At 41.8% G+C, this 15331-nt stretch overlaps 1 protein-coding gene across 1 annotated transcript in view; it reads right to left on the bottom strand.

Moving 5' to 3' along the window:
- Positions 1–15331, bottom strand: part of STK32A (serine/threonine kinase 32A) — a 57972-nt gene that overhangs the window by 9890 nt on the left and 32751 nt on the right. Inside the window, exons 5-7 of the mRNA XM_063123292.1 lie at positions 9510–9599; positions 5296–5393; positions 2556–2672 (exon numbers count right to left, since the gene is read on the bottom strand). Coding sequence (XP_062979362.1) covers positions 2556–2672; positions 5296–5393; positions 9510–9599 — 305 coding nt within the window. The remainder of the gene's footprint in view (positions 1–2555; positions 2673–5295; positions 5394–9509; positions 9600–15331) is intronic.

The raw sequence follows: 15331 nt of genomic DNA on the forward strand, positions 1-15331 counted from the left end.
AGTAAGTATTCTTTATGTCTCTTCTTTGATTCTTTATGTCTCTTCTTCCATAAACAACAATGAACACACTGATATTATTATTTCTTATATAATAATATTTGGGATATTATTTGGGAACTTATTTGGGATATATAATGTAATTATTTTCCTTATCTGGCTATCATTAAAGGCTCCTGCTTAAGCCACCATCTTGGACAGGAGACAAAATTAATTTGCCCCACCGTATGTAGTATAAAAGGAACAAACTGTATTTTCTTATGTCAGATATTTCATATTACAAATTACTTTCCCAAAGCAAAGATGGCTCATGAAATATTTCAATATTGTTATGGTTTCATACCACCTAGCGTGGCTTCATTAGGAATAAGCATTCGTAGCCCTGAGGATTCCAATCTCTTCTATGACAGGGAAAGAGGGATGCTCCATTACATGGACCACAACAAGCACAACTGGGCAAGTTGAGACTAAGAGCTTTATCATACCAGCGTTATAGTCTGCATTCACGGCGCATTGCATGCAAAGGACTCACTTGACGTCTATGTTATAGTCTGCTTTTGTGGCGAAGCACTCTGATGACATGCAGCATGTCCAGCTGTGAGCTCAGAAAGAACGGTTCTTCTTGAGCTCCGAGCAGCCATTGGGGGTGCAGAGGGATGACAAGGCGCAAAGCCACCTCCCTCGGCAGCCCCAAGCGTCGCAGAGCCTGGAGCAGGCCCAGCCCTCCCGGGGCGTGCACGGGAGCAAGACGACAAGGAGCAGGGCCTCCCTCGGCAGCCCACAAGTGGAGCGTTGTGGAGCCTGGCCCAGCCTTCCCAGGGCATGTGCTGGTGCAGGGGGGGAGGCGCAGAGGCTGGTGTGATGCAGCTCAACAACAACAACGACGGTATGGGATAATTTGAGGGAGAACCAGAATAAAAGTGTAGGTGGGATGAAGCTTTAAGTACGATTGAAAACAATAAACCCACCAAAAATGCTTCCCATTCCTACCTCTTCCTTCTGATAAGGAATGAGTGCTGGCATGTTATCTAAGAATTGTTATGCTGGTGAAAATATCTGCCTGGCAAACAGCCAAAGTACTACCACATGAAAATATGTGAGCAGCTGTTATGAATAAATGATGTCAAGTGAACATCTCTATAGAAGTTTGACTGCCACTTTGCCACAGGCTAAATGTGATGCCTGGAAGCGCCCTCAAATCGAAAACCTCCAGAAGTCTGACTTCAGGACAGAAATAGAAGTTATGGAAGGCAGATGGCTATCAATGAAATCGGTAGCTCTGCATCTCCTCTTCCTCCTCTCTCATTGATATTTTTATTGTTAACACCCCTGGGAATTAAAGAGCAGTATACAAACACACATAATAAATAATCTAATAATGCAAAATGCATGATGTGATGCAACTGCACTGTAAGTTTCATCCTGATCCAAAAGGTAAGAACCAAGGAACCAGTGGTGTGGAAACTAACAGTGCATATCACACACTTTGTGTCAGTAGATATTTCTGGGGAAGAAAGGAAGATGAGAAATGGGGTTTCTGCTTCTGACAGCAGCCACATCTGCTGTTATTTATTTATTTATTTGCAATATTTATATACCACTCCCCATCCAAAAGATTTCGGAGTGGTGAACAAAAAGTAGAATAAAAGAATAAGAAAATCCACCATATTAAAGACACAACTTTGTAAAAGAACAAAGTTCTGGCAAAGACCTAGCATTATTTATTTATTTATTTATTTATTTATTTATTTATTTATTTATCATATTTATACCCCACTCCTCAGCCAAAAAAGGCTCTCAGAGCGGCTTACACTTAGGAAAAAAGACAGTCCCTGCCCTCAGGCTTACAGTCTAATAAAGACATGACACACAAGGAACAGGAGTTCAGGAGGGGGGGAGGAGAGAGAGAGAGAAGGAGAGTCCAACAGGAGTAGGCCATGATGTTTCTTCTGCCTGCTCCTGTCCCCTTGCTCTTTCTTCTTCCCCACAGGGCCAAGAAGACAGTTTGCCCTGTGGGGGTGGGGGAAGAGTCCAACAGGAGCAGGCCCCGATGTTTCTTCTGCCTGCTCCTGTCCCCTTGTAAAACCACAGGCAGTCATTCACAGAAAGCTTCCTGAAACAGCACTGGAAGCAATACAACGTTGCTGGCTAACTGACCTTCAAAGGCAGGGAATTCTATACGAAGGGGGTCACCACACTGAAGGCTCTTCTCCTGGTGGATGCCAATTAGGCCATAGGTCCATGTGGAACCACCAGGAACATGCCCTCAGATGACCTCACTGATGGGGCAAGTTGGTAAGGGAGAAGGTGCTCTCTCAATTATCTTGGGTCACAAGTTGTTTAGGCTTTGTACACTAATACTAGTATGTCTTGTCCTGGGCTGTATTAGGCTTTCATCCAACTCCAAGACTCTGTAGCAGTGTTCTCCAACCTAGTGCCCTGAGGGATCCTGGGAGTTGGAGTCGAATACGCCTGAAAGGCACCAGGTTGGAGATGGCCACTCTAAAGCAAACATCCACCTCTTCCTTGGCATTAACTTGTTCACAAAGCGCACTTACCTTTTGAATCAATGACACCATATCCTTTGACCAAGCAGCAGGATACATGACTGTGGCTGTCTTGAACAAATGGGTAATTTCGTTGGGAGCATTACTAGATCGAATATGATATGGCCTCTACACAGAAAAGGGTGAAAAGCAAAGAAACAATTTAGAAACAACTCCCTCATCCAGCAACTACAAAAACTAAACTATCTGTTTTAAACGTGTGTGTGTGTGTGTGTGTTTGAAAGAGACCTCTGTACACTCACTGTGCTGCTTTCCCCAGAGCCCCCCCCCCTCACCTCACTGTTGTTCTCAATTGGACCACTGGGGAGCCTAATTCAGTTGTAATAAGTGGATCAGTGCAAGAGAAGACAGCAAAAACAGCCAAGCAGCGTTTAAAAAGCAAACCGTAAGAGCATAGGAAAGGTCAAGGCTTTGCACCGTCATTTCACCAGTACAACCTTAATTAACAGGAAGTGGTTGTTGCTGCTTTGGTGTTTGTTGTCATTTCAATATTCCTTGAAATATTTAAAGATTGTGTGTTCCAGTTTATTTCTGGAGCAGGACTTGTTAAAAGTACAGCTGGCACTGAGGTACCTCAAAGAAGAAGAAAATGTAGCATGGCAGAACTGCCTGGGAGAAGAATAAACTGTCCTCCAAACATTTCATTAAAATGTCATTTTGTACAGCCCCAAAACTTAATGGAGAGCCTCTCAGCATTTCAGAATTATAAAGAACCTCAATTCCCAAGATTTAACTCTAGGTCAGTTTCTACAGAGAGTGGACTAATGAAAGCCTCATCATTCTAGTATAGTGACAAGCCATGAACTTTTCAATTTCATATTATGCCAAAGCTTACTGTTTTCAGGTAGCCTGTGCTTTCTGCAACACAGGTTTCGGGGCTTTTCACTTTCAAACTCTTCCGCTTTAGCTTATCCTCACCTTGTCAGGACCTTATTTAATAATACCCATAAAACTCCCAGGAGATCATGTGGCCTCTCCCTCTCCAGTAGGCATTCAGGAAAGGCTCAAGAGCTGCAGAAGCTCAGCAAAGCAAGGCCAAACAAGGCTTTTAGTGAAATTCTCTTCTTTGCAGCCACACCGAGCAAGCAAGACAACAGTTTTTTTCTAAAGCTCTGAAAGTCCCATTTATTCTTGCTTCGAACAGCCCAGGATATCTTGCAAAGTTTCTGCAGCCCAGGAATTCTTCTTGAATACCTCTTGCAGAGGGTGTGGTCACAAGGTCTCTTGGGAGTTCAGAAAGAGCTGCCAGGCTCTCTGTGAAGAGTCTCATGCTTGGGCATTTTTATGGTTTGGGTTTTTTTTGAGTAAAAATAAAAAATGGAAGATCCTTCAGCCACCTCCCAAACATAAAAAAAAGCATGTGGAAACCCTGTCCCCCTCCCAAGGAGAAAATTCTCTGAAATTCCCCACTGAAAAAAACAATACCACTTTTGCAGTGAGAAAAAAACACACCAAAAAATAGGGGGCAGGATTCAGCACAGTATTACCCTTGAGGGCCTAAAGTTTGTAGAAGAATGTTTGTAACTGAAAATGTAAAATATGTGTGAAGTAAAGTGCTCGTGTATACAGATATTTTTCAACCTCCATTTAGATTTTTATTAGTATTTTATGTCTATATTTATATGAGTCACTATGTGATGAATGAATAAGAATCAAGCACAGAAAATGGTATACATAGTCCAAATACCTGAATAAGTATCTGGGAGGTGTTCTTGATAACAGGTGTATGCTCAAATGTTGGACCTCCTGATAAGGTCCTCTGTTCACTGAATGGCTGCTGGTTGAAATTTATCCTTCTTATGCAAGTTTAGACATGTACCAAATGATCAGCTGCAATAAAACTGCTCAAAAACTGCTCCACCTGAGCACGTGTTTCTCCCACACCCTAGCAAATGGTTCTCAAGAACTGCAACCAGTGGGACTACCATCATCACAAAATAGACACAAATATTCTAGAGTAGGAGACTCATCAACTTAACAGTTTATTAGCATTCAAGAAAGCTATAAAGACTGATCTCTTCCAGCAGGCCTATCCAGTGTAATTTTAGGATATTTTTAGGATGTTTTAACAATGTATATTATGTTTTAATTCAGTTTTATGTATTTTATATTTACTGTTGTTCCCCACCTCGATCAAAATGGAGAGGCAGGTAAGAAATAAATTTATTATTATTGTTATTATTGTTGTTGTTATTATTATTATTATTAGTGTGATATCATATTGCTCATAAATTTAAACTAAACAAAACAAGAACACCTTTGGGGGTGTTTTTGTCGCAATAAACTTTCCATTTTGCCTATGTATTTCACCAAACTTTTACAGTCTTCTAACAAACTTTGTGAGTACGTTACAATCCAATCCATCGGCAAGGCATGCTGGAGCAAGAAAAGTGTTGGATTGCTAATTCACACACAGCGGCCCACTTCTTTCTCGAACCATAGGATTCTTCTGCAACTGTAAAATGTCTCGTTAAATATAGACCGATTTTGTTCCTTTCTGAACTCCTGATACCTTTCTGACAACTTCCGTGCTAAGAATTCACATTTATCAGTAAGATAATTTGCATTTTAGACTGAAGTGATTCCCTGTGGAATCTTAATGAGTCCATTATGAAACGGATGCAGATCTTGAGCGAGATGATTTCCGAACAACTTGAAAATGATGAATTAATGGATGGATGGATGGATGGATGGATGGATAAATAACGTATGTAAATTAACTATACAATACCCGGCCTCTAAGAAGTTCATAGGCTGTAATTCCTAATGACCACCAGTCAACAGCATAGGAATAGCCATTGGTTTTTGTACAACTGAACATCTCAGGTGCTGAAAAACAGAGAAAGTTGTGGTTTGCTTTAGGATGGAATCTTAAGGCAAGATTATTGGCTTTGATCTCCCTGGTGTAATATGAACCTTCATTCTATCATCAAAGCAAATATTCCAACTGTCCTTCTGTTACTGGTGCGAGCTGGCTGCCCTGGATGGAGAGCCACAGAAGAGCCACAGTTTGGAGCATCTTCCTGGGCAGTGTACATCTCAAGCTCTGGACGGGCCCTGCTTTCCGAGGTGAGCCAGTGCCTCCCGCCTCCCCAACCCCTAGACAAGAAGGGCTATAAAAGGCTTCCTGCTTGGGCTGGGACTTTGCCTGAGCATCAATGGTTTCCATGGCTCTGGTGTGTTTTGAGGATGTCCTTTAGCTTTGACTCCTGGCCTGGCCCCACATCTTTGACTTCCTTTACAATCACTGGTTCCTGGTTCCCAGCTCCTGCCCCCCTTGTGACAGCTGCTTATGGCTCAGCAGTGACTATTTATCAGGAGCAGCCCGTTTTACCTTTTTGGGAGATATTGGGGAGTCCTTTAAGCATCTTTGTTTGTGTCTACAAAAACGTGCACTAGAACTCTTCAGGTCTCATCCCCTCCATCAATCTCAGAGAGGGGCAAATGCATCTTCAGTCTTATGTGCATGCATGTGCTTGGAATGATAATGTATCTCTTCCTTTCTATACTCCCACAGTCATCTATCCAGATACTAAATGCATTTTAAACTGCAATTCTACATTGTAACTAAGAATTCTATTCAACAGTCTTAAACACACAAAAAGCCATTGTTATGATCAGTTTATCCACACACAGTGCTTCTGAAGTCGGTGAAGGTCAGGTTCTTTCTTGCAGAGTAAAGAATATAGCATATCAAAAGCAGAGAAGAACTTTCAAGCAATGTATAGTTTATGGTTGGAGGAAGCTCAGGCAATGGTAATTGTGAATTTACAAGTAAAAACTAGTGCCCCTATTTTCATCTAGTGTGAAAGATGCGGATATCATGTGTTGTATAAATAGCCTGGTAGATAGTGCTGGGATGGAGTCATTAGTTGTGGTGCACGTTGGCACCCATGATGTGGGGAGGGGATGTGTCATCATGGTAGAAGCCAAATTTCAGTTGCTAGGTAGATTTAAAGCGAGGACCTCCAAGTTCCACACACAGAGCCAGCTAGACAGGTGAGGGGCGGGGTCAATGCGTGGATGAGACAGCGTAGAGAGGAAGGGTTGAGATTGGTTAGGCATTGGGGATCATTTTGGAGCAGGTGGGCCTGAATGAGAGGCAGGCTCTGCATGAATGAGAATGGAAACGGACTGCTGGCACTTAGCTTCAAAAAGGTGGCAGAGCAGCTTTTAAACTGATCCCTGGGAGAAAGACAGCAGGGTAAAACTTCCCTAGGAGATGTTGCCACACATCCTCACCCACATGTGAACCCTGACATGCAAGCCATACAGCATAGGACCAAACCATATACATCTTTTTATTAAAATGAGGAAAAGCTGCTTCTACATTTGGGGAACTTTGCTCAAACACACTTAATTTGGGGGAGTTAGCTCACACACACCATTATATTAAAAAATCTAAGATTTATTTTTACAAAGATTATTATCAAACACACACACACACACACAAACATTACAGCGAACAAAGATGGTTGGATTAGTTCATCCACCCCACTAGCACATGAGGCAGTGTACCTATTTCTAACAAAAATGCCAAAAAAGGGAGTCACAAGGAGTGATATGGAAAGCCTAATCAGATCCTGAGTTCACCCTTAGAGCTAACACAAGAAAGGGTGGCAGATGTCCAGGCAGACTGAGCGGAAGAGTGAATAATGACTGTCCAGACTCCAAGGCACTTCATGTGTTTTTCAGAAAGAATGCAAAACCTTGATCGCTATGGGCTGGACCCAGGCTGGGTCAAACCAAAGGGACAAAGTCTTGGTTATGACTCCTGAATAGAAGATGTAGAGATGCTTCCTACCTCTTGATACCATTATGCAGGCTCATGCACCCAAATCAGGAACCAGAGCAGAAACAGCAGCAACTTATGCCACTCCCCATCATCCCCGGCCAGAGGGCCGCTGCTGCCTTCCTGCTGTCTTCAGTGGGGGTTCTGCCAGCCATTCTCCCACTGAAGCATTTGCCACAGCAAGACAGTGGCCGGTGGCGCTCTCTAGAGCAACAAGCTGTCATGTGCGACCACTTCTCCATATCATGGCCAGTAGTTGAGTGGGTGGGTGGGGGTGGGCAGATTGAAGGCCTTGGCCTCGCTTAGGGCAGCAAGATACATTGGGCCAGGAGTGTTAATCAAATAGTCTAGCCCAGGACTTAGAACAAAGAAAGTAATTCAGGATGCTTAGACTGACCTTGCTGACCTGTTAGAGAATTGCTGATGCTTCAGAATGTTTTCCGCCAGGGCATTTAATTGACCAATTCAAGGGTACCCTTGTGTGTAATTAGCTGGGTGATGGGCTTCTAGTCATGATGGCTATATATTATATCCAGTATGAGAGGTAGGATGCCTATGTACATCAGTTGCTGGAGAACATAAATGGAAGGGTGCTATGGCGCTCATGTCCAGTTTGACGGCTTCCGAAAGGCATTTGAGTTGGCCACTGTTGAAACAGTATGCTGGATCAGATGGGCTTTTGATCTGAACCAGTAGGTCTCCTCTTATGTTTTTAACTGTGCAAGGTTGGAAGGTATGTATCAATATTTGCCTATATTTTCTGACCCTTTCAATCGGTTTTAACCCTATCATTGTAGCTGAGACTGGGACACAGGATGTCTGTCCAGGATGAAGAGGGAAAGCAGACCCAGGTCTAAATCTCCATAGTCTATTAACTGGACTAGGGTGCCCCAACTCCTGAATCAGAGACCATGGTACTGTCAGAATCTTGACTCTTGTCAGAATTTCTGATTCAGAGGGAACCTAGCCAAATCTAAGCTAACAATGCATTTCCCCTTAACTAAAAGAAGATAAAAGTGGGGATATGTCCTACTTTGTGTCACCATGAGAACTACAACCAAGAAAATGGGAACCAGGAGACTTTGGACATGTTCTTCAGGCACCCAAAGCAGTTCAGAAGGTCACTGCACAAATGTACTGAGCACTGGGGAACTGACTCATCATGCTCACCTTCTTCGGCACTGTACAAGCATTTACACTTATGCATCACAGTTTCCAGGTCACCTGTTGGCTGATTGTTTGATGCAGTTGAGTTACAAACACATCAATGTATAAAAAAATAAGCAAGCGTGAAATAGCCCTCCATCTTTTCTCGGTCAAAGAAACAACACTTGCATCTGCTTAACAAGGGCAAACACACAATAAAGTCTTTTCATAATTCATGCCATCCAAAATATTATAACCTTACCTTACATGTTGGGAGAGAGATTAGCACCACTACCTGTCCCATAGAAACAGTGCCCCCCCCTCACCCAAAAGCAATGTTCCCATATAAACATGGAAAAAATGGAACCATATAAGACGCCTGATATTTACTGAAAGTAGCGGTTGATTCTTTAATCAAAGGGAGAGCAGCATCGCTGCCTCCACCACCCCTGGCAGCCATGTTCAAAGCAGTGAACTCTTTTTAAAGTCTAAGAATATGTAGTGACCTGGCTGTGATTCTCAGTGACCACTGAGGGGAGGGGTAGTGGTGGTGGTTATTTGAGGAAGGTGCATCAATAGTATGTATATCCATTTATAGCTTTTGGATTGGTTCAGATGAAATTTCAAAGGTCCCTATGTATGGAGCTAGTGTGCCAGCCCCACCTCCATCACCCATGTGGGAACAACCCATACAATTGTCAAGATGCAAAAATCCAGGAACTGATTGTGCAAGTTTGGCTTACACTGGTAAGATTTTAGGCATATCATCTGCAATCAGACAGGCCGCCCCAGTATGGACAGCTGGGGTTCGCGGAGGTGTGGTCTCTGCACCACAGCCCCACATTTCAAGCCAGTGCAGTTTTGAAATATTATCGAAAATCAGTCCTTTCTCCCTTAAAAGTGTTTTCAGACCTTGGAAGAATGAAAATGCACTTAGCAAAGCCCTTGAACATATTACAAATAATGGTCATATATATATAACTGAATCTTAATTTTTGACTACTCACCCATGTATGGTTTTGTGCCAGCAATGTTGGTAACCTGTGTGTCTTTATTGATCACTGTGGCAATATTGAAGTCTGTAACATGCACATGTCCTAAGAGAGAGATAAAGAAACCACTTTTTCAACAAGTGCTTCACTTTTATCTAATGCTCCATTCTGGTATGGCTATTCATTTTACTATTTATAATTATGACGGCACAGGGGAGTAAGTGTTTTTAAAGGAATATTGATCATTTTCAGTACATCAGTTAAAGTTGCCATCTCTTTCTGTAAAAATTTCCTATAAAATATGGTGGCAATCTATTAAAGAAAGGATGTTGCACAGGTGCACAAACAACTACCTATCAACACCTTCACTAAAAAAAAGTGTCCTGGCTGTGTTTAGCAGGGGAGGTGTTGGAATGAAAGCAGCAGAGGAAATCCCTGTGCTCACAGGTCTCCCTGGGTGGTATTAGTCCTGATTTATTATTATCTCTCTTTTCTCACTCGTTGCGGTTTTTCTAGATGAACATGATGGGCTTTGTCAAGTCATGCTGTCTTTTATTGGTTCATGACTGCTTTTTGGATGTTGGTGTGGATATATTTTGGTAGGCCCAGTTTCTGAAGGTTTTCTGTAAATATTTTTGATGTGATGTCGGTGACTGATGTGACTAACGGAATATTTGTGACTTTTTCCAGTTGCCATAGTTCTTTAATTTCCATAGCCAGTGGCGTATATTTTCCCCTTTTCCTCTTCCTTTCCTACAACATTTTTGTGATTAGGTATTGCTATGCCAATGAGGTAAATGTGTTTTTCTTTTTCGTCTGTAACTGTTATAGTTATAGACATGGCAGATGTGTGCCCTGTGGAAGGTGGGGATAGCTGGCATAATCCCATAATTACCTCATGCAGTGGGTTGTGTGAACTCTTCTACTAACTACACTGAAAAATGCTCAAAGATGCATTTACACTTCAGACCTGAACTAGTCATTTCTTTCCCCCCATTGAACCCAGAGCCAGAGTTCTATGAGAAGTACAAGAGATACCCAGCAGCATTCTCAACACATTCACCAAACTACTATTCTCGAGACTTTTGGGGGGAAACCATGGAAATTAAACTGCCATAAAACCAGTTTGTATTGGTAGGGAACACTAGTACATTGCCCTCTCCTTCTCCCTCCTGCATATATATGTGTGTGTGTGTGTGTGTGTGTGTGTGTGTGTATGTGTGTGTGTGTGTGTGTGTGTGTGTGTGTGTATATATATATATATATATATATATATATATATTCTAAGTATAAACAGAACATGGCTTCCAGATCAGTCAAGTCCTAAAGCTGAAAATAGTCATTCAATGTACTGAGTGGCATAAAGCACTTATAGACTTGAAAACCTATTAAATCTGCTCTGAGATCAATGAGCATTCTGAGACTTCATGGCACAATTCACCAAAACCATTTCCTACACGGTCCCAAAGAAATGAAGAGAGAATTCCCAAGAATACAAGTGCCTACTCCTATAAGGATCAAAGTAGATTATGTGCAACCAGGCTATGTTTCAAGTATTACTATTTTTCAAACTGAAATACTTCTTGTTTCACATTAACACTCCAATTGTGAATGACCCTAACTATCTTAAAATAGTGTGTACAGTTCTGGACACTGCATCTAAAAAAATGATATTGTAGAGCTGGGAAAAGTGCAGAAAAGAGCAACCAAAATGATCAAGGGACTGGAGCTACTCCCTGGTGAGGAAAGGTTACAACAGCTGGGATTGTTTACCTTGTAAAAAAAAAAAGAGGAAGCTAAGAGGAGACATGATAGTGGTGTCCAAAATTCTACATGGTGTGGAGAATGTGGATTATGCATGGTGTGGAGAATGTCCCTCTCTCATAATCCAGGGTCATCCCATGAAGCTGATTAGTAGGAGATTCAAGACAGATCAAAGGAAGTACTTCTTCACACAGTGCAGTCAAACTATGGAATTTGCTACCACAAGCCGTAGTGACACCAATTTGGTTGGCTTTAAAGGGGGGTTAGACAAATTTTTCTAAGCATGAAGATCTCGATGCAGTAACGGAAAGAGTTGCCTAGTGAATTTCATACTTGTTGTGCAGGAGCAAGATTCTTGGCAGAAAATAAATATGGCAACTATAGATCCAAATTTCTATCAAACAGGTGGTTCATAAAACAAACTTGATGGGCCATGGAAGTATGCCAAACATTCAACGTTCCTCAAAACTCCTAATGTAACACTTAGCCCAAGGCATCAAATCTAGAAACAGGAAAGGAGACTATGCAGGGATGGCAAGGAGAACAATGAAGGAGTGGAGAGTTAACAGGGGCTTAGTTCAAAAGTAACAGTATGATGTTTTTAAAATCAAACTGAGTTCAAGCATTGTGCCTGTGTAACCTTCCTCTTGTCCTCTCCCCTTCTCATGCACTATTATTATTATTATTATTATTTATTGCATTTGTATACCTCTCTGGGCGGTTCACATAAGATAAATACACTTAAAAACAACGTACAAAAATTAAAAACCACAAAACATGCATAATGCACATACATTTAAAACCACTATAACAACTTCATGCATGCTATAGTGCAATACATCCAAAGTTCATTAAACCACAATTTCATGTTGTCTGAACCAGGATTGGTTCACAAACCAGGATTGTAAAACCATAGTTTAGATATAATGGGAAAATTTGGTTCAACAAACTTTGGAAGTATTGCATTAAGGCACAGAAGAGGAGATAAGCAAAGATATAGTGCCTGTCCTCAATCCTATAAACCAGGAGTGGGCAGTGGCCCTCCAGATGTTTAGATCTACAACACCCATCAGCTTTAACTAGCATAGCCAATAGTGAGGGATCCCTCACCACTGGTTATCCTGGACAGGGCTGAAGAGAAGCCAAAACATCTGGAGGGCCAGAAATTGCCTACCTATCCTTACCTCTATTTGGTGATGCCTACACCTTTTGCACTAGTGCTTTCTTCAGTCTTGCATAATTCCAATAAAGCATGGGGAAATGCTTAAAGGATTATTATCTTTCAGAACCAGGCAGTTAAAGTACTAGAAGAATATGAATGATGATGCCAGAGAAAATCTGCCCTGCAATGACCACTTTGGCATGCAGACCATGGGTGGCCTTAATAGCCTTAGGGAATCAGACACCCTGCTGGTCCTTTCCCAACTCCATAAGGTAAAAATCCCAAGGACAGAATGACTCCTCAGTGAACCCTTAAGAAAGGAAGCAGTGAAAGGCCTTGCATCATTTTTCATTTCCTCTATATTACTTTCATCTCTGTGCTAGCAATCACATTCATAAAACGATGAATCATAAATGCCATTATTTTTATTCAACCTTTGATATTCTTAGCAGAAAATGGAGACGGTGCTCTTGGTGTATCATTTGTTAATTATTTAAGTGCAGTCCCAGCTTTCTTAGAAAACAGAATTAACTGGCACACTGAGCTGTAAAACCGAACTATCAGAATCTCAAGGATTTTACATGGAACATCTCATACAGTAGCAATACCTATCCATTTTTTTAAAAAAATTGAAGAGACATTTAGCCTCTTTTGTTGGGTTGGGAGAGAAGAAAACAAGCCACCACACAATAAGATGTGAATATGATAAACTGCAATATAAATTATTGTGGCTGCAACATGGAATATTGCACTTGGTTTTAAGAAAGGCTGATCCAAACACCTGCCCCTGCAGAATTTCTCAATCTTCAAGTGGGTCATAGGGAAGGGGGAGGGGAAACTACCTGCAGATCGAGAAACAGAAGCAGACATTTGAGTTGAAGTAGAGACATTCAGGATGGAGGAGTTATCATTCCACAGCATAGCTGAGTGGTCTTCTTCTTTCCATTTTCCTTCTTTTTCCTTTGTTTTTTACATGAAACAAGGCCAAACTTCTGCACTCAGCAGCCACCTGCCCACTGTATTCAAAATCTCTTTAAAAACGATGCCATTCATCTCCCCCCCACCTTGATAAAGTCATTGGGAACAATTCTATGTCGTAAAGTAGCAATATTCCTAGCACCATTTTTTAAAGACAATTCAAGCATGATGGGCAGCCAGCTTGCCTATGTGTGTGTGTGAGAAAGAGAGAGAGAGAGAGAGAGAGAGAGAGGGAGGGAGGGAGGTGAAGACCATGCAACCACCATATGGAACTGTTGTGAGATCCGTGGCAGAAATTCTCACCACACTGCTGGAGGATGAAAGTCCAGGGAAGGTGGGGTCGTGAGCCACTTGAGTTTAAATAACTACCATCTTAGGTTTGTGTATGTTACATAGAATCATAGAATAGCAGAGTTGGAAGGGGCCTACAAGGCCATCGAGTCCAACCCCGTGCTCAATGCAGAAATCCACCCTAAAGCATCCCTGACAGATGGTTGTCCAGCTGCCTCTTGAAGGCCTCTAGTGTGGGAGAGGCCACAACCTCACCAGGCAACTGATTCCATTGTCGTACTGCTCTAACCGTCAGGAAGTTTTTCCTGATGTGCAGCTGGAATCTGGCTTCCTTTAACTTGAGCCCGTTATTCCGTGTCCTGCACTCTGTGAGGATTGAGAAGAGATCCTGGCCCTCCTCTGTGTGACAACCTTTTAAGCATTTGAAGAGTGCTATCATGTCTCCCCTCAATCTTCTCTTCTCCAGGTTAAACATGCCCAGTTCTTTCAGTCTCTCTTCATAGGGCTTTGTTTCCAGACCCCTGATCATCCTGGTTGCCCTCCTCTGAACACGCTCCAGCTTGTCTGCATCCTTCTTGAATTGTGGAGCCCAGAACTGGACGCAATACTCTAGATGACGCCTAACCAGAGTTAAATAGAGAGGAACCAGTACCTCACATGATTTCAAACATGAATGTTTGAAATCTGATCAAACTTGATGTTCATATGCGAATGCTGACAATCCCAGACAAATATTTTACAGACTAAAAAGATACAGTTACCCAAATGTGATTGTCACTGTCATTGTTCAATGGTGCATGTCACTAGATTAAAATGTATGCATCTTTAGTTTAGTGACATTTAGGCAACTGATCCAGGACTATGAATGTCAACAATCAACAAATTGTGGAGTTTCACTATAAGAGTATAGTCTTCATTAAAAAAATCCTGCATGATGAGAATCTATAAAAGCTACTGGATTTTAAGGCTACAATCCTGCCCATTGAATTCAGCTCTATCATAACCTCTTCTGATCCTCATGCAGTTTGGCACAAAGTTAGCAAAAGTGCAACAAATTAAACTAGAGTATGAAATACCATCCCCAAGGAGAGAAAGGCAGTGGAAAACAAGTACAATCTTAGCAGTCTAAATATAGATATGGATGCTGCCAAAACAATGGCTAAGAGGAAAACCAAAAACAAAATTGAACTATATAGGTAACAGGCTTTTTGCACGCATGAATGGAACCACACACGTTTCCTCCCATGGTTGGAGAAACACACAGAGAAATTGCAAGGAGAAAATAGTCAGTAGGGCACTGATTTCAAGGGCACACATAGAGAAGACGATTCCAAATAAATTCTAATGCCACCACATCTCAGAAAATTACCAGAATAGATGCGAGGTTTTAAATTGAAAAGCCTTTGGAGCAGTTCTTATTTTCAACAGTTTCCCTCGAGCCCGTGTCTGTGACATGACCATAATGGCTGCACATGCTCCAGTGAACCTATTCTTGGTTAATGTGAATGTTACCAGTCCTCCTTCCAAAATCACTCAACTTGAAAAATGTCTCCTGAGTGGGGAATCAGGATTGTTGTTAAACACCATAAACCGATCTCCCAGGTCCAGACATAACGCCAAACCATTTAATTTTATTAGATTT

The sequence above is a fragment of the Elgaria multicarinata genome, chromosome 3, assembly GCF_023053635.1.
Source record: "Elgaria multicarinata webbii isolate HBS135686 ecotype San Diego chromosome 3, rElgMul1.1.pri, whole genome shotgun sequence".
NCBI lineage: Eukaryota > Metazoa > Chordata > Lepidosauria > Squamata > Anguidae > Elgaria > Elgaria multicarinata.